This window comes from Panicum virgatum, chromosome 1N (genome assembly GCF_016808335.1).
Source record: "Panicum virgatum strain AP13 chromosome 1N, P.virgatum_v5, whole genome shotgun sequence".
In the NCBI taxonomy this organism is placed as follows: domain Eukaryota; kingdom Viridiplantae; phylum Streptophyta; class Magnoliopsida; order Poales; family Poaceae; genus Panicum; species Panicum virgatum.
Window position 1 is genome coordinate 54,838,119 of NC_053145.1, and position 26,221 is coordinate 54,864,339.

Consider the following 26,221-nt stretch of genomic DNA (forward strand, 5'->3'; position numbering starts at 1 on the left):
GGTAGGGTGGGTGGGGGAAATGATGAGAACGTTGCAGCCCGGATAATTAATATGGAATCCTTCACGGGTCTCACCTAGCACAAATTTGAACCCGCTAACAAAGTAACAGACACGAGGTAGCCTTTGGTGCGGGCCCGGAAACAAAATAACACAGGATCCAGGATCAACGTCCGCTTCATATCGTACGAGCCGCGTCGTCGATTGACGAATAACAAAATTTCAATTGGCTGACGCTGAGTAAATCTACTTTAGAAAAGCAAGATAGTCGGGGATAGCGGACTGGGCGCCATGGGATAATACTCGGTGTTGACGGCTAGCTCGCTGGTTTAGGATAGGATATAAACATTGGTAGTCAAGAAGCGTGTGTTCATACTGGGGCAACAGGCTGGCAGCTGGCTGCCTTAGCAGTTGACACGTACTCCCTCCGTATTGGTAAAAAAATTGTTTTGGACAAGGTTTGGGTCAAACATTGAGAATATTAATCATCAATAATTTTTAAGTTGCTGAGTTTACAAATATGAAAATTATATGAATAGATCTGTCTTGAAAAATACTTTTATAAAAGTTTACGTATATCACTTTTCTATAAATATTTTTAAAAAAAAAGAGGTTAAAGTTGTGTTTTGGAGACCGTGTCGCTGTCCTAAACGACTTTCTTTACTAATATTTACTAATAGGGACGGAGGGAGTACTCCGTTCATTGACTTCAACCGAACAAATAGAAAAACTTTCCTTAAGAAAAAAAAGAAGAAAATGTTTTTGAGGGAAGAAATAACTGCAAGTCATTTGATGACTTGATGTTCTTCTGTTCTGCGGCGGTTGTCGAGTCTCATCGAAACGGTCCAGTTTTGTAGACGAAGCCCACTTGACGTTGGACTGTCACCTATATCATGTTGAGGCCCAATCTGCTTTTGAATCCGTTTCACTCCAAATGTGTTCTCCGACTAGATTGGGCGACTTGCCGCCAGGGTTAACCAAACCGGTGGGAACCGGTCCGGTTTGACCGGTCAAATCGGTTCGGCCCGGTTTTGGTTTGGACGAGTATTAAACCGGTCCAAATTCAAAATTTAAATTTAAATTTAAAAAAATAAAAAAATTTCTAAGAATATTTCAAGGTGCGACGAATTTAATGGTGTCAAATTTTGTAAAAAAATGATCTATTTAGTATAGTTTGCGGGCATATGAAGTTAAATCAAAAAAGAAAAAGAAAAAATGGGTCGGCCCATTAAGACCCACCGCATATGGCGACCGGTAAACCGGTCAAATCGGGAAACCACTTTTAAACCGTCGGATTTTTTGATTAAAACACCAGTAACCGGTCAGACCGGACTGGTAAACCGGCCGGTATACCGGTCGGAACCGGTTACACATGTGCTTTTGAATTTAGATTTGAATTCAACCGATTTCCACCGGTTTCCGGTCAAACCGGTCCGGTAAACCGCTACCGGAGGGCGGCGGTTTGACCGGATCGGTCGGTTTTGTAAACCCTGCTTGCCGCTGCTATTACAGGCCCAATCTGCTTTCTTTCATCCTTTTTCTAAACTGTCGACTAATCCAACTCTGAAAAGAAATCTAACACTCAAATGAATGAAAAGGAACCCATCATCTTACTGCAAAAATCGCCACATGTTTTGTTCAGCATGATCTTCCGCCACCTGAAAAATCCGGGCATGTTTCTGTAATTCTACATGTGCAGCTGTGTAACTTATGCTGGGCAAAAAGTACGCGCAGACAAGTCCCTGCGCGTGCCATTCTCCCAGAGCACGAGACATTCAGATTCCCCGCTGTCAGGCAGAAGAAGAATCAACGGAAAACCCCCAGCCCACTCGTAACAATAATAGCAAGCGAAACGACTCCCCGTGTCTCCACGTGACGTGGCATCGAGCCCTCTTCAGAGAGCAGATCGGCAACAGGCCAGAAGCGGCTTCCCCCATGAGCAAGCAACCCCTGCTCGTGATCGCGGCACCACACAACACAAAGCCAAGCAGCTCGCTCGGCTCGAGCGCAACCGCCGCCGTGGAGCGTGCTGCGCTGCGCGCACACCGCACATGCCAATCAACAGTGCTGCTCGTCGTCATCCTTTCCCGGAAGCAAGGGAAAACGGGCGATGCGGCCGGTGAACCAGATCCGACCGCGCCGTCGCATCCTTCCATTCCCGTCAGGAATCCGGGGGCAGCAAGGCACCACCGGAACCGGGTACCCAATCAGCTCGCCCGCCGGGCGCCGGGGTGTGGGGTGGAGTGCACTCCAGAGCGCACTACCCTCTGTCGATGCCCCATGCGTACAAGGCACCGAAACCCCGGAGCCGGAGCTCCGCCCGCTCGTCGTCTCTCGGCGCGGTCTCCATCGCTGCGGCACACGAACGGCGCCAGGCTATCTCAGTAGCTCCGGCGACAATCTCTGTACTGTAACAACACTGGGCCGCGGCGATGGTCTGGCCTGTCGTGTCCGGGCACGGCGCGCGCGCGACGCGACCCCGGCAACCCGAGCGGTCGCCACCATTTCTTTTTTACTGATGGGAATGATGATGATGGGATCAGGACAGGAGGCCAACACCCTAAGCAAGGGTCAAGTGTTGATGTGAGCTCCTGGCCTTGCTTGGAAGCGTTGCCTTTCGCTTGATCTTTTGTGGCAGCGTGGCGCCCGTGGTGGGGGTGGGGGTATAAGAGACCGACCGGAGCAGAGTCACAGAAACGCATGCGGTTTTTCGTTTATCTCCTCAGTTCGCGGAGAAGTCCAGCAGCGCCGCGCCAGCGCCATGAAGGACTTCGCGGGGCTGGGGCACCTGTTCGTGGTGTCCTTCCTCTTCTACTTCTCCTCCTTCATGGTGATCCCGGCGATCACCGACGTCACCATGGAGGCCGTCTGCCCCGGCCGCGACGAGTGCTCCGCCGCCATCTACCTCAGCGGCTTCCAGAACGCTGTGAGCAACAGCTGAGCATTTGCTTCAGTCAGTCAGTTCCGTCAGCTAATAATGAATTAATGAGAGGATTCATGGCATCTTCGCTCTGATGAACTGCTCATGCTGTCATGCTTGCAGGTCACCGGGCTGGGGGCGCTCGTGGTGACCCCCGTCGTCGGCAACCTGTCGGACAGGTACGGGAGGAAGGCGCTGCTGACGCTGCCGGTGACCGTGGCCATCTTGCCGCTGTGTAAGCGGAAGCTCGCAACCTGATCTCGCCTTGTTTGTTTTTTTAGAGTAAAATCATGCGGCGCGTTTGCTCAGATTTGGGGGACGCCGCGTCACCTCTGTTTTGGGTTTCTTTTTCGCAGTAATCTTGGCGTGCAACCGCTCCGACTTGTACTTCTACGTGTATTACGTGGCAAACATCGTGGCCGGGATCTTCTGCGGCGCCAACATGCATTGCCTATGCCATGCCTACGTGGTAAAAAAAACTAAAAATTACGAACTGCAAAAGCAGAAACCACCTCGTTTACTGCCGTAAAGCACTGTAAAAAGAACTAAAGGTAAACAGTCAACTAGCAAAAGGGAAAAAAGAGGTTCTTCGGTTAAAAAAAATAACTCTCTGAAAACAAACGAGGAACAGAAATTGTTGCTATAGGCCCACGCGTCAGTCAAACAGAAGTATGGACCCAGCAGCTTGTCCTTGACCAGGTCAGGTGTGTGGATGCAGGCGGACCACGTGGGGCCCCGGCGTCGCGCGGCGGCGTTCGGTCTCCTCTCCGGCGTATCGGCAGCCGGGTTCGTCTCGGGTACCCTGACCGCGCGCTTCCTCGCCACCTCTTCCACCTTCCAGGTCGCCGCCGCCGTCGCTATGGTGGCCGCGCTTTACCTCAGGGTTTTCCTACCCGACTCCGGCGGCGTCTCCTGCAGTGACGAAGCCTGCGATCCGCTCCTCCAGGCTTCATCCTGCACCTCCTCCACCTCGTCTTCCGCTTCATCCTCCGACTCCGATGAACACCTCTCGCCAAGGCTTCCGCCACAGAAGGGCGGTTTGCCGTCTCCATCCGACATGTTTGCGCTTCTAACTAGCAGGTGAAATCTGTGCAAAAGCTTTTGTTTTCTAGAGTAGTCAGTAGTGTACGACAGCTCATTTGTGGTAGTGCCCTTTCTAGAATCGTTCCAACTGAGAAATTTGTTTCCAAATTAATTTGGAATCTGTGAATAAGTTACTGATGGGTGGTTTATTGCTCCATGTAGTTTGGCCTTGTCAGGGGCAGCAACCATCACTTTCTTCTACAGTCTAGGTGAACATGGCCTTCAAACTGCATTGATGGTATTTTTTTTTACCATATGATAATATGATATGGATTTGAGTTAACATTTGCGACTCATTTATAGTTTTTAAACCTTGGAGAAGTTCTAGCATTCAACAGATATATGTAGAATCGAGTTTCTGGCCTGCGTTTGCAGGAGTTTATGACCACTTTTGAATTGTATTTCTATTGATCAATTGCACAAACTGGCTATGAGGCCATCACTTAATATGTTTCCATAGGCTATGTACTTAACCATAGTCGAATCATGTGCAGTACTACCTGAAGGCACAGTTTGGTTACAGCAAAGATGAGTTTGCCAATCTTCTTCTAATTGTTGGTGCTGCTGGAATGCTATCACAGGTACCAAAACCATAACAAAAATTAATAAAAGAAGTGTTATGTGATTGTAGAATTGCAGCCCTGAATTTAGTTATGCTTAAGATCTTTCCAGTCGTTTCCAAGACTCCAATATTATTCTTTCATTTCTTGAGGTACATTTGGCTTTTCTGAGATTTGGATGATCTTTGCAGCTAATTGTAATGCCTATCCTGGCCCCAATTCTGGGTGAAGAGATACTGCTTATCGTCGGGCTGCTAGGAGGATGCACTCATGTAATAGCTTTTCACCAAGACATTTATCTGATACTCTGATCCTTAATCAGCTTATTTCTGTAATTATTGACTAAATATTTTAATAAATATTGCAGGTTTTCTTGTATGGCATCGCATGGTCATACTGGGTACTTTCTTTGCACTTGTCAATTTCTTCATATGGTCTGATTTTAGTTGATATTCCTGTCCCATTGACATGACCCATATGAAAAACCATGCTGGCTTTGTAATTCAGCAAAGTGTTCCAAGTGCTAATATTATTAATGTCAATCATCTGTTGAGCATCTCAGTTCACTGTTCCTGAACTACTCTGAATCATCTTTCAGGTGCCCTATTTTTCTGCAGCATTTGTAATTTTGAGTGCCTTTGTTCACCCATCTGTAAGCCACTGTTAGCTGAATACATTTTCATTCCTTTACCTTATGTGAGATTTCAAACAATCCTGATGATCATTTCAACTTTTATAGATAAGAACCAATGTATCAAAAAATGTCGCATCAAATGAGCAGGTAATTTTATTTCTGATTGCAGTAAATATCAGATGTTCTTCTTATATTACCTGACAATTGACACTTTTGTTTTGGCATACCGTACCTTCTAGGGAATTGCTCAAGGATGTATATCTGGGATTAGTTCTTTTGGCAGCATATTAGGTCCCCTCATTTTCACTCCCTTAACTGGTAAGCATCCACTATATAATCAAAGCAAGTATAACGAGTATTGATTTAGCAACTTAAGCTGGCACAGAAGTCTGATCTCGCGTTCTTGTGCCAGCATGGTTCCTTTCTGAAACAGAGCCCTTCAACTTCAAAGGTTTCAGTATTTTGTGTGCTGGCTTTTGCACCGTAAGTCTTCAACGGAAATATTTTGGATTTTTGCTCTGTACAAAATTGACATTTAGTACTAATTGCTTGATACTACTGCAGCTCATTGCATTTATTGTCAGTATGAGGATACGTGGGGCTCAATCCAGTGCATGCAAAAAGAGCACCGTTCAGCATGAACAAGCATGACATAGTATAGTGTTGTCTACTAGGTTTTTATTATTCTGTCCATGTACATAGACACAAAAGGACAGGATGAAAGAAGCGTAACTTGAAGCAAAAAGACAAGGTATAACCGTATAATGACAGAAACTGCTGGGAAAACATGGTTTCAGGAGAATGAATTATCCAATGCAATCAGGCATTTAAACGTTGCATATTGCAAGCTAAACTGCCACGCCCTCGAGTAAGTTCAGTAGTGCTGTAAATTTGCTGCTAGTAGCACGAAACTAGACCACTGCATCTTTTGTCTGTTGTTTCACTGCTTCAGAGTGTCCACGAACTAGCGTTTCCATACTCATAGAAGCAGTTCGAGAAGAATTTGAATCAGAAAGCAGTAAAGTTGTTCCAGACGGTTCCTGCTTTTTATATGTATATTTTTGATTGGCTAGTTTCCTAAGGTTTGGCCTTTTAGTATTTGTTGTTCTGTTTGGCCCATTTTGTTGCCTAATCCGTCTAATCAGAATTCGGGCGTCAGGGAAAAACACCCACGAATTGCTTAGGTCAGCCTGAATCAGTGCGAGATAAAAAAAATATGATGACAACCGTTGGAAATTAGTGTCTTACATAAATCATGGCTATTGTTTCCATAATACTGAATGCTATCCGTAGGAAATTGAACCAAGCTTAAAGAATCGCCTCAGGTGATATGCATACAAACAGCTTGGGACGCAATAAAGATTCTTGAATTAGGATTGTAGGGCTTTACCCTGGTTAAAGGGAGCCCTCCCAGAAATTCTCTGTGGCCCTGGAGGGCCGCAGAGGGGGTTTGGAAATAGTTTTCAACCAGCAATTGACGCGCCTCGGTATTACCTCACTAGCTGCGTCATTGCCCCAAGCGCAAAGATGGTTCCAACGCTCGCCCGCAGCCTCGTTTAATAGGTTGCTCGGGACGCGCTTCTGCTAATCCAGACGATGTGGGACTAAACAAACAACCGATATGTCACACGATACAGAGTTCCCATATTGGGCCTTTTCTCCCCTACGTTCACGCCCTGATGACCATGGGTTTCAAGATTTATATAAAAGAGGCGTGGTCCGTGTCTGCTGATCGGCCATCAATCGCGTAGGCAACAAATTCTCGATCCATCATCTGGCTCGAGGTGCATGAGGCAGTCGTCTTGCTCCTACCCGACGCCGTGCCCTTGCCTTGCCCCGCCCTCGACTCTCCCAGCAAGCCCCGGTCATCGGCACCGCCGAAGTAGCTCGCATGGCCGCGATGCCGCCGATCTTAACGGCGACCGTGCGTACATTGCCGCCTCCGGCACGTTCGCCCGCGTTAAATCTGCTTGATTGCTAGTATTCTTCGCTGCAAATTTATAGCTCCGTCAGACGAAACCCATAGCAACAGCCAGCCATCACAGTTCTTGCCAAGCTGCCTCCACAATCCGTCAATGTTCCCGTTATATCAGAATGGTTCGATTTCCAGTTACCAACGCTGCGTACAAGGCTACAGCTGCAAAGCAGTCAACACCATCATCATCACCAGTTCAGACCCTGCGCAAACAACTTCTTATAAACAGGCCAGCACGACGAGAGCTCGTCAGCTCCCGTCGCGGTAGTCGCAGGCGTTGGCGACGCCGCGCGCGGGCCTGCCGAGGCGCGCCTCGCGGATGTCGAGGCCGCAGCGCACGCGGCGGTAGAACTTGGATTTGACGAGGAGGCCGAGGATGTGGGCGCGCGCGCGGAGCACCAAGGCGAGGCGGACGGGCACCACCGCGGGGCCGAGGCGGCCGTTGTTGGGCTTGCTGTGCAGGCTCACCCCCGCGCCGTAGAGCGGCACATGCTTCCCCACCACGGACACCGTCACCGTGCGCCCGCTCTTCCGCGGCTGGTAGAACTCCGCCATCTGCGCCAACGTTCAGCACAGCACAAGATCAAAAAAACAAACGTTCAGCACAGCACGTCAGTTCAGGTCAGTCCTCCATGAATGAAAAAGATATTGAACTAGAAGTACAAAGTTCCTAGTCGCTACGACCTGGACGCTTTTGACCGTGTGAGCAAAAACAGGAGTAAGATGACCTGGGCCCATGAACTGATGAACAGTACTAGAACAAAGGTAAAAGGGGTAAAAAGCCATGATGGTGCTGCGTGCGTCGCTGCACACCGGGGGCCATCATCCGGTCCGCCGTAGGATTCTCTTGCTCTTCTCTCAAGGAGCAGCAGCAGGAGTAAACAAGTCGCAGCCTCGCACAGGCCAGCGGAGCCCCAAAGTCGCAAAAGCTAGTACCGGTGAAAGCAGTGATGTCTGAAACCCAGAAAAACAGCACCGGCGCAGCCCTCCGCCTGCACATCGACGTCTCCCACCCAGGGTTAAAAAAAACCGGCAGGAACCGGTCCGGTAACCGCGATTACCGGTCTAACCGGCCCGGACCGGTTCCGGTTCCAGCCGGTTTCAAACCGGCCCATATTCAAATTTTAAATTTGAATTTCAAAACATGGAAAAATCCCAAAAAATTCTTAAAAATACTTCAAGTTGCGACGAATCTAATGGTGTCAAAAAATTTCAAATATTCGTTCATTTAGTATACTTTGCGAGCATTTGAAGTTAAACAAAAAAACATGCATACAAAAGTATACAAATACAATGTAAAAGTAGTACAAAAGAGGGTTGGAGGGTTCATTTAGACTAAAACATACTATACAAACATTCATTTAGTATACTTTGCGGGCATTTGAATTTAAACTAAAAAAGAAAAAAATTTGAATTTGGTCAGTTACCGTTCAAACCGACCGGTTACCACTCAAACCGACCGGTAACCGGTCAAACCGGACCGGTAAACCGGTCTAACCGGCCGGTTAGCCGTTCGAAACCGGTATAACTGCGGGTTTTGAATTCAAATTTGAGTTTAATCGGTTTTTACCGGTAACCGGTCCAACCAGTCCGGTTAACCGGAACCGGTGGCCGGCGGTTCGGTGGAATCGGTCGGATAAAAAAACCTTGCTCCCACCGCGTCATTGGCCAAGACCCAAACCAATGCTGCGGCAGTGGGCTGCAGCCTGCAGCAAAAGTCTATTGGCTGGTCACCCCGTCCCCCTCGCTTCACTCTGTACTGATCGCCACAGTGGTGGCTACCGGCCGGTCCTTCTTTCCCCACAGGGCCACAGGCCACAGCCCAGAGCCCCAGAGCCCACACAGGTCGTTAATGGCGGCCTCTGGCTCAAGTCACGTGAATGCCATGGCCACCAGGGGCAAGATCACAAGACGCATATGCATAAGAACCCAGCTCGTAGGAATGTAGGAGTACCAGATAATACAAATGACACGATACACGCATAAGCATAAGTGGCTATTCTCCCTACTCGGAAAGCCGCCAGGCTATGGATTGAAGGATGGTCTTTTGTCAGGGTGGAAACGGATATTTATTCGAATGTTAGATTTTTTGGTCATTTTTTTTATTATGGCAAATAAGATATAGAATTTACAATGTAAATTCATAGCCGTATTTAACATTGACCTTGTAAAGATTCATAAAAACTAAACCTCAAATTTATCATATATATTCTCAAATAATAGATATAAAAATTCGAATACGGATCGGATACGGATTCAAATATTTTTTCACTTTTTTAATTGTAGGGAGCAAATAATGCATAAAAAAATCTATACAAAATTTTATTCTTATGTGTAATAATATGCTTGATAATATAAAAAAAGATTAGAATAAAATTTCAAGTATATCTGTTCTAAAATATAAAATTTGTTCTGAGAATTCGGATGTCTAGTTCCACACTTAGTTTTTTGTTTTGTGGCGAGAGGAACTGACATGCAGTTTTGTACTTTTGTTCCATCTGAATCACGAGGTCTCCCTCCAGGGGCTCTAGGCATTTCGTGTGCGATGTGCGAAGAAGGGGCTAGTGACTACTAGTAGTGAGTAGAGCTTCTTGTCCTACGTGGATGCAGCTATGTGTTCAGGCGAGCTCCAACGGCTCACCGTAAGCCGCCCCCCACCCTACGTAGGGGGGCTTGGGGGAGCGAGCGCTCCAACGGCTCCCCCTACGCAGGGGGAGAGATGAATCTCCCCCATGGGGGAGTTTTAACTCCCCCTATATTTCTAATCACACCATTTCTTCGCGATATTAATCCCGTTTGAGCCCCGTAACACGATGATAATGTGTATTATGACAGTACAAATATTGTATGATTTTTTTAAAATTCAAAAACGTTAATTAAATAGTTAGTTAATGAGTGATAGTATATAGGGGGAATAGATATGGAGGGAATGGTTGGAGAGAAGGAGTTATAGGGGGAGGAATTTTTTGGAGGGAGATAGTAAAATATAGTAAATAGTACGTTTGGGGGAGTTGAATGGGGAAATGGTTGTAGAAAGCCTCAGCTAGAATCCAGCGGAACCTCACATCGGGATGGACCAGTCACCAGCCAACCCATGTCTACGCCCAAGCCCGTGTTTGGATTCAAAATTCAAAATTCCAAATTTTTTTTCCGGATCCTGCATGGAGACTTAAATTTAGACGAAATAAAAAACACATTGTGACTGCTGTCTGTAAATGGCGAGACGAATCTAATGAACCTAATTAGGATGTAATTAGATGCTAAAGTGCTACAGTAATGCTACAGTAAATAATCTCTAATGACAGATTAATTAGGCTCATTAGATTCGTCTCGCGATTTACAGACGAGTTCTGTAATTATTTTTGTGATTAGTCAATGTTTAGTACTTCAAATATAGAAAAATGCGTTTTCAAAATTTTTACAGCCTGCAACCAAACGGGCCCTGGCCGCTTGGTCAATGTTTAGTCAATGATTAGTCAATGTTTAGTCAATGATTAGTCAGAAATCGTCTGACGGCCTGGCCGCTGGTCTCTTGATCGAGGAACCAGCGCAGTTGACAATGGACACCGCCACTACTTTGAGCTAACATGACAAGAGATTGGGCGCCTGTTTTTCAAACATGTTGTACGTACTGATACGTGAAACAGCACTGGAACCATAAAAATAAGATCTTGATTAGTTCGCGAAAATCTTTGGATTTTGGTATTGTAGTATTTTTGTTGTTATTTGGTAATTAATATCTAATTACGAATTAATTAAATTTAAAAAATTCGTCTCGTCATTTACAATTAAACTGTATAATTAATTATTTTTTAATTATATTTAATGTATTCGAAGATTCGATGTGATGAGTAGTGTAGTAAAATTTTTAGAAATAAACATTGCCTAAAAATACTACTAGCAATCGAGAACAGGGAGCCAGGGACAAGAAAGAAGGGAACCGTGCTGCTGGGTTTGCTTTCTCTGTTACCTAGGTCATAGGATATACCAGCCCTAGGCCACTACGGCGCTGCCCCGGCCTCATGTGAATGCTGAAAAGCCGGCAAAAATTCCACGGCCTGTGGGATTACGTTCAGGATAAATTTTTATTTGAAAGTTAACGTCGTTCGGGATAACAACAAAGCTAATGATTTAGTCTGCTGTCTCATCTCTCAGTCTATTTATATAGTGATTTAATCCTCGACCATTAATACATGACTCATTTGTCTATCTCACAAAATTTCTTGATTTTTGTATCGAAACTGGCTATAACCTAATAGCCCACTTATTCTCTTTTCTCCACCTTAACATTTAGCCCACATATAGCCCATCATAATACCTTCTCTAATGAGAAGCGATTTGGGCATTTGGTTGCTCCCACACAAAAGCCATACAGGTCCGGTCGTGATCGACCACAACGAAACCGTTCGTTTGTGACCTTCCTCTCCTCGCCATCCTCTCCATTTATCTCTCCGCTTCATTGCCCCAGACGCAAAGCCCCCTTTTTGATTCGACCTGCTCGTCTCGTCCGCACTGCACATAAGAGGCCTGCACCCGATCCGTGTAGCTCCCGGCTCTGGCGCCTCACATGCGCGCGCGCCATCTAATAATTCAAGCTGCCCAATTGCTGGGGCATTGCCGTTACGAGCAATGAACCGCCGGGGATTCATTGCCTAATCGGCGCGGCCGTCCACATCACCTTCCGATCCAGGCGGCCGAGGTGATGCAGCCAGCCAGAGCCAGACGGATGCGGGAAAAAGGAGAGGGGGGTTGCGGGGGGCGCGTACCTGTCCGGAGGCGACGGTGAGCTCGCCGTAGAAGAGGAGGAACGGCGTGGCGGTGACGTGCAGGCTGAAGAAGGTGCCGCGGTTGCGGAAGCGCAGCCGCACCGTCGCGTTCACCGACATCATCTTCGTCGGCACGCCCGTCCGGTCCGTCCCTTCCTGGATGTGGTAAGACTCGAACACCACGCTCTGCGCAGGCACAGGCGCAAACGGACATGAGACGTGAGCGCTCGCTGAGCAAGGCGGCGGCGGCGGCGGCGACGACGACGACGCGCAAACCGGCCGCGATCTGTGCGCGCTTTCTTGGCCAGACGCGCTCGTCAGACGCTGGCCAGCTGTTTTCTTGGCCAGCTGTTAAATGGAAGGAACGGCTACGGCCAGCTGTTTTCTTGGCCAGACGCGCTCGTCAGTAAATGCAGGCATTTCCTGGAAATTTGGAGCGCCATTCTCGTGATTGGAATCGAGAAAGGACACATGGAACTGGAAGCGGTACCGATTTCTTTCAGATGTAACGGAAGAGCAGATTGTAGTGAGGAACTGAAGATAGTACTGCTGCTAATAGGAAGTGAATCGTTCTGATCTTAAAGTTTTTCTTTTTGAAAATGAAGAGGATGCCAAGGCCAAGAACAAACTTGATGAACGTACTAGCTAGAAACTGCACTGTACTCGCCAAACAGATAGTTTTTTGTTTCTCGATGAACGGGCATGGGTACTACGGGGAGAGAACATGGACGGACGGACCTTGACGACGACGTGCGGCTTGTAGGACCTGCTGGCGCCCCACAGCACGAGCAGGAAGAAGGCGAACACGCCGACAAACGCGAGCGCGCCGAGCGCGTAGCACCGCCACTGCGACGGCGCGAAGCCGCCGCGCAGGGACGCGTCCTCGTCGTCGACACTGCCCGCGCCGCTGGACTGCGCGAGCCGGTGCCAGGGGGCGCTCACCACGGCGGCGACGTCGCCGCCGGAGCGGAGCTGGTCCGAGAAGAGGAGCCGCCCCGTGGAGGACTCCCGGGAGTGGTGCACGCCGCCGCCGCCGCCGCCCGCGGCGCCGGCGCCCGAGTGGTTGTGGCGGTGGTGGTGGAAGTGGTAGTGGAGCGGCGACTCGGCCGGGGTGGACCCCGCGAGCGACATCTTCTCGGCGGCGCGGCCGGAGGCGCCAAGGTGGACGTCCGGGTGCGAGGCGGCGGGGCTGAGCACGTAGTACGCCGGGCGGCCGCGCGGGGAGCGCGGCGGCGTGGACGCCGCCAGGCTCGTCACGTCGGAGTCCGTCTTGGCGTGCCGGGCCATGTCTCCCTCCTCTCTCGGCTCGGGAGCCGCGCAGCGCGGTGCGCCGTGCGCGTGGGGGGCTGCGGGAGGGAGGGAGGGAGGGGGCGCTGGTGTTTGATGAAGGTTTGAAGGAGTGGGCACACGCGAGGGGTGTTTGTGCTTTTGAGACGGCGGGTTCCACTGGCCGCCTCTGCGCCAGCGAGATATGAGAAGCCTGCGCTGTGGATGCAAGCAAGAAGCAACAAGGGCAGCTGATCACCGCCGGGTAAGACCAAGCAGCGAATTTCAGGTTTCGGAATGATCGTACCAGGCAAGCCAGCTGGGATTTGTGAGTTTTCTTGGTCGATGGACAACGCTCCCCTCTGTTTATTGGTTTGCAGCTGCTGAGGTTAATTAGGGCTAGGGGTTTCGGGATGGGAATCCTCTCATGGCGAATGGTATTTAAGGGTAGTTCCCACCCGTAAATGTAAAAACGCAAAAACGCAAAATTTTGCAAAAGAATTTTGCTAATTTGAAGTACTAAATGAAATGAAGTCTATTTACAAAACTTTTTACATGGATGGGCTGTAAATCACGAGACGAATCTAATGAACCTAATTAATCCATGATTTGCAACAGTGATGCTTCAGTAACCATCCGCTAATTATTGCTTAATCATGGATTAATTAGCATCATTAGATTCGTCTCGTGATTTACAACCCACCTGTGTAAAAAGTTTTGTAAATATACTCCATTTAGTACTTCAAATTGGCAAGATTCCTTCGCAAAAAATTTTTACGTTTACACCATGAACTAAACACGGCCCAAGGGATGTTGTGGTGTGGAGGCATGCAGGCAGAGGGGCAACGGGGCGCCGGGGCCCGGGTGTAGTAGGCGGCATTGGCGGAGCTCCCGGCACGGTGGGGGCAGCTGCCCCAGCTATTGATGGAGCAGAGATCCTGCACCTCATCATCCCTCCATGGCGTTTAGATGGCCGGAGCTGGAGATCGGAGCAGCCGGAGGTGTGCTGGCCGAAGGAGGAAGCAGTAGTTGGTATTGAGCCGGTGGCAAGGTAAACTAGATTGGTCTAATTTAGTTTTGCCCCAGCATCTGAAACTCTTTGATGTCCTGCTTGGAGACTACGAGTCAACTTGTTGGCAAGGATCAGAGGTGAGCGCTGTTCGTCTGCTTGGAAGGGAGTCGTAGCGATTTCGTGGAGAGGAGTCATGGCGACACCGACGTATGTGGACGGATGCAGACATGGAGCAGCACGCTTGCGCCATCCCATCATCGGCTAATTCCGTGCAAAACCAGCCGTTGTTGATTTTGTGGCTTGTTGTGCAATTCGTTATGTTTAGGCCCCCTATTTGTCTTCGAGCCCATGGCCACTCGGGAAAAGAGGCCCACTGAAAAGAGCCCATGGACCACTATTTGTCTTCGAGCCCATGGCCAAGGTCAACTCCCAATCCGTGCGTGATTCCTGAAGCCCAACGAGCGGTGAGGCCAAACTTTACAAACTGGGCAGCTAATTGGGAGTTGGCCCATAAAGGGAGTAAGGGACACAAACTTTTTCGGCTTTTGCGATTACCCTAAAACAACAATATACTAGATCCATTAGTACAGTGCCATATGTTGTTACGAGTAATATAATAGATCTCTATGAAACTGCTAATTTTATGCTCTTTCATTTCATGTTCAAGCCATGCCATGATCGTGGGAGGCATTAGTTATTCGGATTCTTATTATGATTTGATTATTAGTTTGTCCAGGTTCTAATTAGAATTCCGATTAATTTGTTCATATTTTATTTTCTTTTTAATTATTTCTTATATTAGTGATACAGTAGATCGGTACTCTTCGGCTTCACAATATATACTTTTTTAAAAAAAAGAATTACGAATCCGGCCTATACATCCGTGGATATACACAGCCAATTATTACAAGGTTTATAAAGAAAGAAGAGCACAACTAGTCTCCAACTTAGACAAAGAACTACTGCAAACAATAGTTTTGCTTCCACCCTCCTTTTACTAGCTCCATAGCAATAATCTCCAAATGGCCCAGCATAAAAGATAACCGTAGCCAGAACCGTAGCCAGTACGTTCCCCTGAAGATAATCCGCAAAATCGAACCAACTTTGATATTGTTAAAAATAATATTGTTTCGGCGTCTCCAAATGGCTCAACATACAGCAGCAACTCCGATCCAAATCAAGTTCCTAATATTTTTAGATGGGAAAATTCGATTCATGCTACTACAACTCCGTGAATTTGGGTTTCATGTTGAAAATCATGCCACTCAATGGCATGGATTTCAACATGAAATCCAATTTCAAGAAATTGTAGTGGCATGGATCCAACTAACCCTTTTTAGATTGATTAGAAAGCCATGAGTCAAACATATGGCCAATTGATCTAGATGGCGTCAAACCTGTAGCATAAAAGATAATCCTCCAAACCATTCTCGCATAGGGGCAATCCAGAAAAAGGTGTTTGATAGTCTCATTACTATTACACCCACAACATAGTTGGCTTTCTGTCCAGTTTTTCTTAGCGAGATTGTCGTTAGTTAAAAACACTCCCCTTTGTAAAAACCAAAAAAAAATCTTAATTTTTAGAGGAATCTTCAACTTCCAAATCAACTTATGTCTAAATGGCGGATGTGTATCAATAAGGTACAGATAGAAAGATCGAATCGTAAATAACCCAGATTTGGTCAAGTTCCATCTAAAATTATCTAAACCATCCACCAGATCAACATGAGTTATCTGTGCTACCAGGTTATGTCATTCCACAAGTTTGTTATCCACCAACGCCCTCCTAAAAGATAAATTGAGGGGTCTCGAGGCCAATACTTTGGCCACCATTGCATGAGGATCACACACCACATTAAAGAGTGATGGATATTTAACTTTGAATGGCACCTCACCTACCCAAGTATCCTCCCAGAACCTAGCCTTGCTCCAATCTTTAATTTCAAAGGAGCCTTTAGCCAAGACCTCGTCTTTTATTTTCATAAGACCTCTCCAAAAATGAGAGTCATAAGGTTTGGCCTTGACCTGAGAGAGGGACTTAGATCTTAGATACTTATTTGTTAGTAAATATTGCCACAAACTATTGGTGTTTAGCAAATTTACTAACAATTTTGCCAGTAAACATTTATTCTGCAACTGTAAATTTAAGATCCCAAGTCCCCCTTGGTCTTTGGGACGGCACAATATGTCCCATTTGGCAAGGTGATATTTATGCTTATCGGAAGATCCTTGCCAAAAAAATCTTGATCTAAAGTGGTCAAGATTCTTGGGCACCCCTTTGGGGATCTCAAAAAAGGACATCATAAATATGGGTAGGCTACTAAGTACCGAGTTTAGTAAAACCAGACGGCCTCCATAAGATAGGTACTTAGCCTTCCAACAAGATAGCTTTTTCTCAAAACGTTCTTCAACTTTACTCCATTCCGAATTAAGGAGTTGTCTATGGTGCATTGGAATCCCTAAATATCTGAAGGGGTATTCTCCTGCATTACATCCAAAGAGGTCGGTATAAATATCCCCCATTTATTTTGCTGCACCATAGTAGAAGATTTCGCTCTTGTGGAAATTGATCTTTAAACCAGATAATAGTTCGAAGGTGCATAGCAATAGTTTGAGATTCTTTGCTTGCTCCAGGTCATGATCTAAAAATATGATAGTGTCGTCAGCATATTGCAAAATTGACAAGCCATCATCTACAAGATGAAGGATGACACCTCTTATTTGACCGCCAGCCTTTGCTCTTTTAATCAGGAGAGCCAACATATCAGCCACGATGTTAAATAAGATAGGTGACATCGGGTCTCCCTGACGGAGTCCTCTCTTCGTCTGGAAGTAAGGACCAATATCATCATTAACTTTGATACCCACACTCCCGCCAGTCACCATTCCTTCTACCCATCTACACCATTTAGGAGAGAAACCTTTCATGCGTAGAGTTTGTTGAAGGAAAGGCCACTTAACCTTATCATAGACATTTTCAAAATCAATTTTGAAGATGACCCATCACTCTTTTTGGTATGCAGCTCATGGATAGTCTCATGTAGAATAACGACTCCTTCCATGATATTCCTGCCTGGCATAAAGGCAGTCTGCGTAGGACTCACTACAGACTGAGCTACTTTATTCAGCCTATTCGTGCCAACTTTGGTAAAAAATTTAAAGCTGACATTGAGGACACAGATTGGCCTATATTGCTGTATTTTAGTAGCTTCATGAATTTTTCGTATTAGCGTGATGATCCCAAAATTCAAGCTATAGAGGTTTAAATCCTCTTTGTGGAAATCCGTAAAAAGAGCCATAAGATCGTCCTTAATTAAATTCCAGAAGACTTGATAAAATTCCACTGGAAAACCATCAGGACCCGGCGCCTTATTATGTTCCATTTGGAACACGGCATCCCTCACTTCAGTTTCTGTGAACTCGCTAATGAGCGCATCATTTTCCTCTTGGGAAACCTGTGGAATATCCAAGATTTGATTTTCCATAAGTGTAATCTCTGACACCTCTGGAGGCCCAAAGAGGTTTTTATAAAACTGAGTGATATGTTTTTTAAGCTGATCATCACCGATAACAACTCCTTGATCATTTTCAAGTTTATAAATATGTTATTTTCGGTGCTTACCATTAGCAACCAGATGGAAGAACCTAGTATTATCGTCTCCCTCCAGAAGAGTTTTAACCTTAGCTCTCTCGTACCACTTGATCTCTTCTTCTCTCAAAAGAAGAACTAATCTCTCTTTTAGGTAGCGTTTATATATATTTGTTCATATATACCCATTTATTATGTAGATAATACAAAATGCACGTTTTCTTGAAGACTTGTGCGCATTAGATAATTAAATACAACTGACATAATAATAAGAACAAGAATGTTCTCAGTTTTGAAAAAAAAATTGTAAACTTCATTTCCCAGGCTTCTCATTATCCGGACTTACGGAATGGACGTAATCCTTGTCTCCATCCGTTTAAAATTGTAGGCTGTTTTGGCATTTTTAGGTGCATAGGTTTTACATATGTATCCAAAAATGTATCTATATCTATCCATCAAAATTTTTGGTTTAGGCCAACTTGTATCTGACATGTGGGCTTCAATCCCTTCCGTATGCGAGTCGGACAAGTCCTCCATCCACGACCCGATCTCGTAGATCTCTACAAATTAACGCATAAGAAATTATACATATTTGATACTTGTACCAATTTTGTCCGTAGCAACGCACGGGCATAATAATAGCCTACAACTCCATACTTATATCAATATCAATTCTATACATTCATCCACAACTCGATCACGTAGATCCGTACAAATTAACGAATGAACAACTATACATATCCGATATATGTACCAACTCTGTTCGTAGCAACGCACTGGCATAATTGCCTAGTGCATATCTGTATAGTAAAACTTGTATATCTAGAACATCAAAATAATTTATTATTTAAAATGGAAGGAGCGGGGCAGATACATCTAAAACGGTCGGTCATACCCACCTCGTTAACCCCTGTTCATCTCTCTTTCAGCAGCACAAAAGCAAAATCCCCCTGACGCCAACTACTCTCAACCACTCATCATGCGCGTACGTCGCATCAAGACGACGCCACGGCGGCGACCGAAAAGCCCCGGCACGACGCCCTTCCGGCAGAAAGCGGCAGAGGAGGGACGCGTGATGCATGGGCACGTCGCCGTCAAGGAAGAGTCCACAGAAGAAGAAGCATAATAAATCAATGAAAAGAGGGGAAAAAAACATCAAGGATATCCGGCGAGACAAGCGACGGCCGCGCGTTCGTTCTCTCCCGTCCATCCAACTGTTCCGCCCGCCCGCTGGCGGAGTCGATATCGGCGGAAGGAGCCGTGGCCAGCAGTCCGACAGACCAGCCGGCCGCCGCGTCCGGCGGCCGGTGTGAACCGAGACGAGCGCGAGCCGCCAGCCAGCCAGCCAGCCAGGGCGCTCGGCACCGTGTGTCGAGTGCCCAGCTGCCATCCCGCTGCCCACACCCGCAGGGCCCTTGCCCTGCCCTGAGCCCCTGGCGTAGCGTGTCTGGCATCGTCTGCAAAAGCCGCGGCGACTTGCTACGCGCGAGCGCACGCCGGGCGCGTCTCCTGGCACGGCAGGAGCACTAGGCTAAGCTCTTGCGTAAGCGCACCGTCGCTGCCGCGAGGCCTCTCGCCCGTACACGTCGCGCCGCTCCTTTCCGCCGAACGGGAGGCCAGGGCATTTCTTTACCGTCCGGCGTCGTGGACCATGGCAAGGTTCGGAACGGAAAACCTTATCCTTCTGGGTGGAGTGGAGCTGTGCCTTTTCAGCTTCTAGTCAGGTGAGTGCGAGTCGTCAGAGAGGAAGGCACATGGTGCGAGCGAGGTTGACGACGCCTGTCCTGCATGTAGGACGTTAGTACGCTATTACCCACCTAATCCTGATCTCGCTGTCCCCACGATCGTTATTAACAAACATCTCTGATGCAAGCTCCAGCAATTCAGTTTCGCCACGTCGCGCAAAGCCGGCGACCAGCGACGGTCCCCATCATCGTCTCCTCCTGGGTGCCATGCTATGGGACCACCACCCTGCCTGTGCTTAGCTGGGTCTCGCTCACGTCTGATCGGGTCCGGAGTCCGGACACGCTAACACTGATCGACCGGCCGCTGTGCGCCGCCCGGGTGTCGTCCGACCTGCCGGGCTCGTTCCTTTCCTGCCGAAAAGAGCGAGGGCCAGCCGTGCACTTCATCAAGTCCAGTCCAAAACCAACTCATACCGCTGCTGAATGAAGTGGAGTATGAATCCTCATGTCCATGACGAGTGCGACGTCACGAGACCGTGGCAGCAGCCGCCTCGCCGGGAAACGGACGTGCCCACTGGCGCAGCGTAGGGGACGAGCTGAGCACGAGCCGGGGCTCGACACGGAACCGAAAGCGGAGGACCGAGGATCACATGCCGCGCGTGGGGTTTCCGCTTTCTAGCGTGTACCAGCTTCTTTACTATCCTTTTTTTACCCGGACCGTCCTTCAAGTAGAGTAGCCGACCAGCATTAACCGCGGCCGTGAGAACGATCGCCACCACGGCGTAGTCACGGCGGCCCCTCACCGCCGGAATGCCCGGCCAGCCACAGCCACACATCTGTCTCGGCCGTCAATTTTTTTGGGTACAAGGACGCAAACCTTCCTAGTTAACGACGCTTACTACATGATCAGCGCCGCCAGTCCCGCGCACGGCGGCACGCTCGCGACGGAAATCACGCGCCCAAATCTTTGATCCCCCCACTAACCCCGATTCTCTCTCTAATCGCGCCCTCGCACCGGACCCCAGCCACGCCATGCCACGTACGCGGCGCGGCCTCTCCTCCAGCTTGTGGCCGGCGCGGCGGTCGGGTGCGAGCTCGCGCGGTCTCCCACGACACACGCTGACTGCCCACACGAGACGCGCCCGGCCCGATGCGCGCAGGCGCAGGCATAGAGGCAGCCGGGCGTTGGCGGCACGCGGGTGCTCCACGTTGTTCCGGAACTTTGACTTTGGGTGTGTTTTCATTTTGCAAAATTGTGTAAAAATGTAAAGAGGGCATTTGAAGTACTAAATGAAGTCTATTTGTAAAACTTTTTGCATAGATGGGTTGTAAATCGCGAGACGAATCTAATGATGCTAATTAATCCATGTTTAATCAATAATTAGCGGATGGTTACTGTAGCATCACTGTTGCAAATCATGGATTAAGTAGGCTCATTAGAATCGTCTCGCGATTTACAGCCCATCCATATAAAAAGTTTTGTAAATAGACTTCATTTAGTACTTCAAATTAGTAAGAATCTGTTTCACTTTAATGCGTTTACGGTTTTTTTTGAAAAAAACTGTAAAGATCTAAACAGGGCCTTTGTTTGGTTTTTCAACAAAGCTAGCGCACGTTTTGTTTTGTGAGAAGAAAATGAAGTACTAAATGAAATTTATTTGTAAATTTTTTTTAGGATGGATGTATTTTTTCGCGACGAATCTAGTGATAATAATTAATCAATAATTAATTATAGTAATACTACAGTAATTATTCTCTAATCGCGCAGTCAAAGATCTCATTATATTCTTCAGAGTCACTAGTGCGGGGTTCTAAAGTTGATTTTGTAAATTGATTTTATTTGACACTGTAATTAGTTATTACTATATATATATACACACACTTTGAGTGCGCTACAATTGCAGCGCGAACCCTTTCCGTCCCGCCGTCGCGCCCTCGCGAGCACCGCCGCCGCCAGCGCTCGACCGGCGGGGGCGGACGCGCTATTAATCCAACTAGCCCCCAGGGCATCACTTCACTTCTAGCCAAGTTTAGCGAGCGCGGAACGAGAGCCACACGGGGAGTGAGGGAGGCGAGCGGGGAGTAGCTCTGGTGTGGCGTCCATCGATCTTGGGAGAGTCAAGAGTGTGTGGTTTGGCCGGCGGCGGCGCGGCGATGGACCAGGCGCGGCGCAAGAGCAGCCTGCGGCCGCAGGGGTCCGGCAAGTCCTCGTCGCGGCAGGGGTCCGGGGCGCTGGACCCGCGGCCGGCGGAGGAGGTCGTCGTGAGGGTCGACGGGAACGGGAACGGGCACGCCCCGTTCTCATTCCACGGCGCGGACGGCGGCGGCGGGGGAAGGGCGGGGAATGCGACCCCCAGCACCAACTCCACGGCGACCACGCCGCGGACGGCGAGCGGGCCGGGGTCCATCGAGACCAGCTCGCCGCGGTCCCCGGCCAAGGTGTGGCGGGAGGGGAGCTACGAGTTCTGGAACAACGATGGCGGCGGCGGCAACGGCGCTGACGGGCGCCCCGCCGCCACCGAGGCGTTCAGCTTCAAGAACCGTCAGCCGCAGGCGCCCTCGCAGGCGCCGTCCCCTTCGCTGTCGACGCAGCAGCCGGCGCCGGCGGGCGCCGTGCCGGAGGGAGGCGGCGTGGACCCGCCCACGCGGCTCATCGGCAACTTCCTCCGGAAGCAGGCGGCGTCCGGCGGCGAGGTGTCGCTCGACCTCGACCTGGACATGGAGGAGCTCGGGAGGGCGGCGCAGCTGCGCGAGCAGTCGTCCTTCTCCAGCTCGCTCGAGCGGGACGCGCGCGTCTCCATCCGGGAGCCCCAGAAGCGGCGCTCCACGTCGCCGTGTTCATCCGATTCCGACACCGACGACGGCCGGAAGCGCGGCGGCGGCGACGACGACGGCGAGGTCGTTCGATGCACGTCGTCTTCCACTGCCGCGGGAGCGGGCCCGTTGCTGCGAGCCAAGACGCGCTCCCGGCTCATGGACCCGCCGCCGCAGTCGCAGCCGGCACCCGCCGCGGCTCCTGTCATCGACGACGAGCGGAAGGCTTCAATCCCGCGGACTCCTACAAAGTCCGGCCAGCTCTTCTCGGGGCTCATGTCTAAAAAATCCGGGCCCATGGGCGGCAAGTCAGGTCCCATGGACGAGGAGGAGGAGGACCCATTCGCGGACGAGGACATCCCCGATGACTTCAAGCGCGGGAAGCTGGATGCTCTCACTGTCTTGCAGTGGCTCGGCTTGTTCCTCGTCATCGCGGCATTGGTGTGCAGCGTCACCATAAGGATCTTGTCCGAGAAGAAGGTGCTGGGTTTGCACCTCTGGAAGTGGGAGCTCCTCGTGTTCGTGCTCATCTGCGGCCGTCTCGTCTCCGGATGGGTCATCAGGATTGCTGTGTTCGGCGTCGAGCGCAACTTCTTGCTGCGGAAGCGAGTGCTCTACTTTGTGTATGGCGTGCGCAGCGCCGTGCAGAACGCGCTCTGGCTCGGCCTGGTGCTCGCCTCCTGGCACTTCATGTTCGACAAGAACGTGCAGCAGGAGACGAACTCTCCAGTGCTGCCCTACGTGACGAAGATACTATTCTGCTTCCTCGTTGCCACGCTCATCCGCCTCGTCAAGACATTGCTGCTCAAGGTGCTGGCTTCGTTCTTCCATGTCTCCACATATTTTGATCGGATTCAGGAAGCATTGTTCAACCAGTATGTCATTGAAACACTCTCTGGGCCACCACTAGTGGATGAGAACCATGTGCTTCAGGAGGTTCATGAGCTCCAGCGTGCAGGCGCAACAATACCAAAGGAGCTTCGAGATGCAGTGCCAACCAAGAATGTGTCTGGGCAAAGGAACATTCAGTTATCAGGGGTCATGCCTAAGGGAGAAGGTAGCAAGCAGTTGTCAAAGGAGAAAGGGGAGGGGATTTCAATTGATATGCTTCATAAGCTCAACCAGAAAAACGTCTCAGCTTGGAACATGAAGAGGCTGATGAGGATTGTTCGGTTTGGGACACTGACAACTATGGATGAGCAGATACAGCAGGCAACAGGTGAGGGGGATGAATCAGCAACACAGATACGCAGTGAATATGAGGCAAAGATAGCTGCCAAGAGGATATTTAACAATGTAGCAACTCCTGGCTCCAAGTAAGTCTTTCTTTATTATCTTAGTAAGATGTTCATATCTCTTAACTTGCTGGGTTCATTTTGGCAATTTTCTGTCATTGTCGTATAAACAACTTATCTGAAATAGAAAATTCAGGTTATGATATGAAGTGATGGTGTGATATTTCTTAGTGGTAGTACTATTCGTGTTGCTGTGATAGTGCACTGAAGTTATTTAACGTTTAGTGCAAATAGGAACTGCAGAATTTCAGAAGAACTATTGGCCAAAATACTCTTGCTTTATATCCCAAATGTTGAAGTTCATAGTGTAACACATATTCAAAATATTGGTCTTGATTGTGTGAAACATGCAGGTACATATACTTGTCAGACTTGATGAGATTCATGAGGCGGGAAGAGGCCATCAAAGCGATGAATCTTTTCGAAGGAGCACAGGAGCACAATAGGGTCAGCAAGAGGTCTCTCAAGAATTGGGTGGTAATAATCTTGTCACTAAACGTAGCAATATGGAGTTAACATGAGCTCTGAAGATGACTAACTTAACACTGTTCTATGGATTCTTATGTAGGTGAATGCCTTTAGAGAGCGCAAAGCTCTTGCCCTTACACTTAATGATACAAAAACTGCAGTGAACAAGTTGAAGCAGATGGCTAATGTCATTGTGGGGATCATTGTGTTTGCGCTCTGGCTTCTTATTCTGGGTATAGCGACAACACATTTCTTTGTCTTCCTCAGTTCACAGATTCTCCTGGCAGTTTTTGTGTTTGGGAACACAGTGAAGACAGTTTTTGAGGCAATTGTCTTCTTGTTCGTGATGCATCCTTTTGACGTTGGTGATCGTTGTGAGATTGAAGATGTTCAGGTAGATGAAATCTTCTTGCTCTTCACCTATCGACTTTTTCATCGCACTCATTTGCTGAAGTTTTGACTAACCTTGATTTCAGATGGTTGTTGAGGAAATGAATATCATGACAACAGTGTTTCTCCGATATGATAACCTGAAGATCTACTATCCAAACAGTGTGCTTGCAACCAAACCAATTATGAATTTTTACAGAAGTCCTGACATGGGAGAAGGAATTGATTTTTCCATTCATGTTGCAACACCCGTGGAGAAACTGGCACTTATGAAGGAACGTATACTATGGTATGCATCAGTCTTTATCAGTTGTTTTGCTCAAACCAGACTTGACAAGAGAGCACACATTATTTGAAACAAGACTCCAACAACAAAAAATAACTTTCAAAATGAACATGTTTGAAAAAATGTAGTGTGAAGGCAGCAAATAATTCGGAAGCAGGGTTAGAGGTTCATAGCTAATTAGCAGCGATCGCATCATGCATTTCATTTGCTGCACATTTTACTGCATTGAGCAGTTGAGCTAGCTAACTTCTTCACATGTAAATTGCAGTTACATTGACAACAAGAAGGAGCACTGGTACCCAGGTGCTATGGTTGCCCTCCGGGACGTTGATGACACCAACAAGTTGAAGGTATCGATTTGGCTTCGGCACACGCTCAACTTCCAGGACATGGGCATGAGGTGGGTGAGGCGCGAGCTCGTGCTCCAGGAGATGATCAGAGTCTTGAAGGATCTCGAGATAGAGTACCGGATGCTGCCGCTCGATGTTAACGTGCGGACTGCGCCCCCGATCCAATCCACAAGGATGCCCACAACATGGAGTTATTCGTGAGGCAATGTCAAGGCCGGACCTTTCCGTCCGTGAGATTGCAGATGAGCGACTTACTACGTTCCTCCATGGATCTGGTGGTTTTCAGCTGCAAGATCTTGGTGGCAGCTCGAGTGGTCTAAACTGCAGGTGCCTGGTAGCGACTAGAGCTAGAGAACAGCAGATTAGCTTGGTAGAGAGCTGATAGTGGTGCCTCCTGCAGCCGTCACTTGTGCTTGTGCACCCTGTAATTACTGTACTCTGTTGCGTGGTCATACCTTTCGATATTGTACATCGGATGCAAAAAAAGGTGGCTGAGAGAGTGACAATTTAAGATGGCACGTATGGATGGTACTACTAATGTGTATGCGAATTTGTGACTACTTATTCCAGCGCAGCTATTCCCAGCTGCCGTCGCCGTCGTGAAGATGCTAGCACCGGCCAGTTGCTAAAGCAGAGAACGGGTATGAGGAATTGAGGATGCTAGATGCGAAAGTGGTATTGGCAATGAAGATGCGTGTTGTGGGGTGGGTGCGTCGCGCTAGGAGGATGGTGGAGAGATGAGGATGCAGTGAAGCTCTGAACAATCTCTTACCCAAAGGGAATATGTTTGCAAGTCCATGTCAGAACTAATCAACCTTTCTACGCCCTTGTTTAGTTGCATAATTCAAAATTTCAATTTTTTTTCCCGGCACCTGCATGGAGATTTAAATCTAGACGAAATAAAAAAACACATTGCACAGTTTGTCTGTAAATCGCGAGACGAATCTAATGAACCTAATTAGACCGTAATTAGGCGCTAAATTGCTACAGTAAACAACCTCTAATGATGGAATAATTAGGCTTATTAGATTCGTCTCGCGATTTACAGAAGAGTTCTGTAATTAATTTTGTGATTAGTCTATGTTTAGTACTTCAAATGTAGAAAGATTCTCTTTCAAAAATTTTACACCC

At 48.2% G+C, this 26,221-nt stretch overlaps 3 protein-coding genes and 1 non-coding gene across 5 annotated transcripts; 2 read left to right on the top strand and 2 right to left on the bottom strand.

The window, feature by feature from the left end:
• The first annotated feature begins 2,683 nt into the window (after nt 1-2,683).
• On the top strand, nt 2,684-6,266 carry LOC120656749 (hippocampus abundant transcript 1 protein-like). Its single transcript, XM_039934930.1, has 13 exons — nt 2,684-2,923; nt 3,041-3,152; nt 3,274-3,386; nt 3,636-3,997; nt 4,163-4,238; nt 4,495-4,581; nt 4,752-4,832; nt 4,928-4,960; nt 5,159-5,212; nt 5,300-5,341; nt 5,434-5,512; nt 5,607-5,677; nt 5,759-6,266. The coding sequence occupies exons 1-13, from the start codon at nt 2,759-2,761 to the stop codon at nt 5,843-5,845; spliced, it is 1,362 nt and encodes a 453-aa protein (XP_039790864.1). The 5' UTR covers nt 2,684-2,758; the 3' UTR covers nt 5,846-6,266.
• Nucleotides 6,267-6,587: 321 nt separating this feature from the next.
• Nucleotides 6,588-6,723, bottom strand: LOC120657809. Its single transcript, XR_005668345.1, has one exon. It is a non-coding gene; the product is annotated as a U4 spliceosomal RNA (small nuclear RNA).
• Nucleotides 6,724-7,217: 494 nt separating this feature from the next.
• LOC120656750 lies at nt 7,218-13,311 on the bottom strand. Its single transcript, XM_039934931.1, has 3 exons — nt 12,674-13,311; nt 11,936-12,121; nt 7,218-7,724 (listed from the first exon to the last, which is right to left on the bottom strand). Exons 1-3 carry the CDS (start codon nt 13,220-13,222, stop codon nt 7,419-7,421), a joined length of 1,041 nt encoding a protein of 346 aa, XP_039790865.1. The 5' UTR covers nt 13,223-13,311; the 3' UTR covers nt 7,218-7,418.
• An 8,126-nt stretch (nt 13,312-21,437) lies between these two features.
• Nucleotides 21,438-25,608, top strand: LOC120656752 (mechanosensitive ion channel protein 6-like). Of its 2 annotated transcripts, XR_005667988.1 has the most exons (6): nt 21,642-23,617; nt 23,950-24,073; nt 24,165-24,458; nt 24,541-24,743; nt 25,009-25,417; nt 25,452-25,608. XR_005667988.1 is itself a non-coding variant. In XM_039934932.1 (5 exons), exons 1-5 carry the CDS (start codon nt 21,642-21,644, stop codon nt 25,289-25,291), a joined length of 2,880 nt encoding a protein of 959 aa, XP_039790866.1. In that variant the 5' UTR covers nt 21,438-21,641; the 3' UTR covers nt 25,292-25,561. The 2 variants fall into 2 exon arrangements, 1 of the variants encoding a protein (XP_039790866.1); XM_039934932.1 differs by having other exon boundaries at nt 21,438-23,617; nt 25,009-25,561.
• Nucleotides 25,609-26,221: the final 613 nt, after the last annotated feature.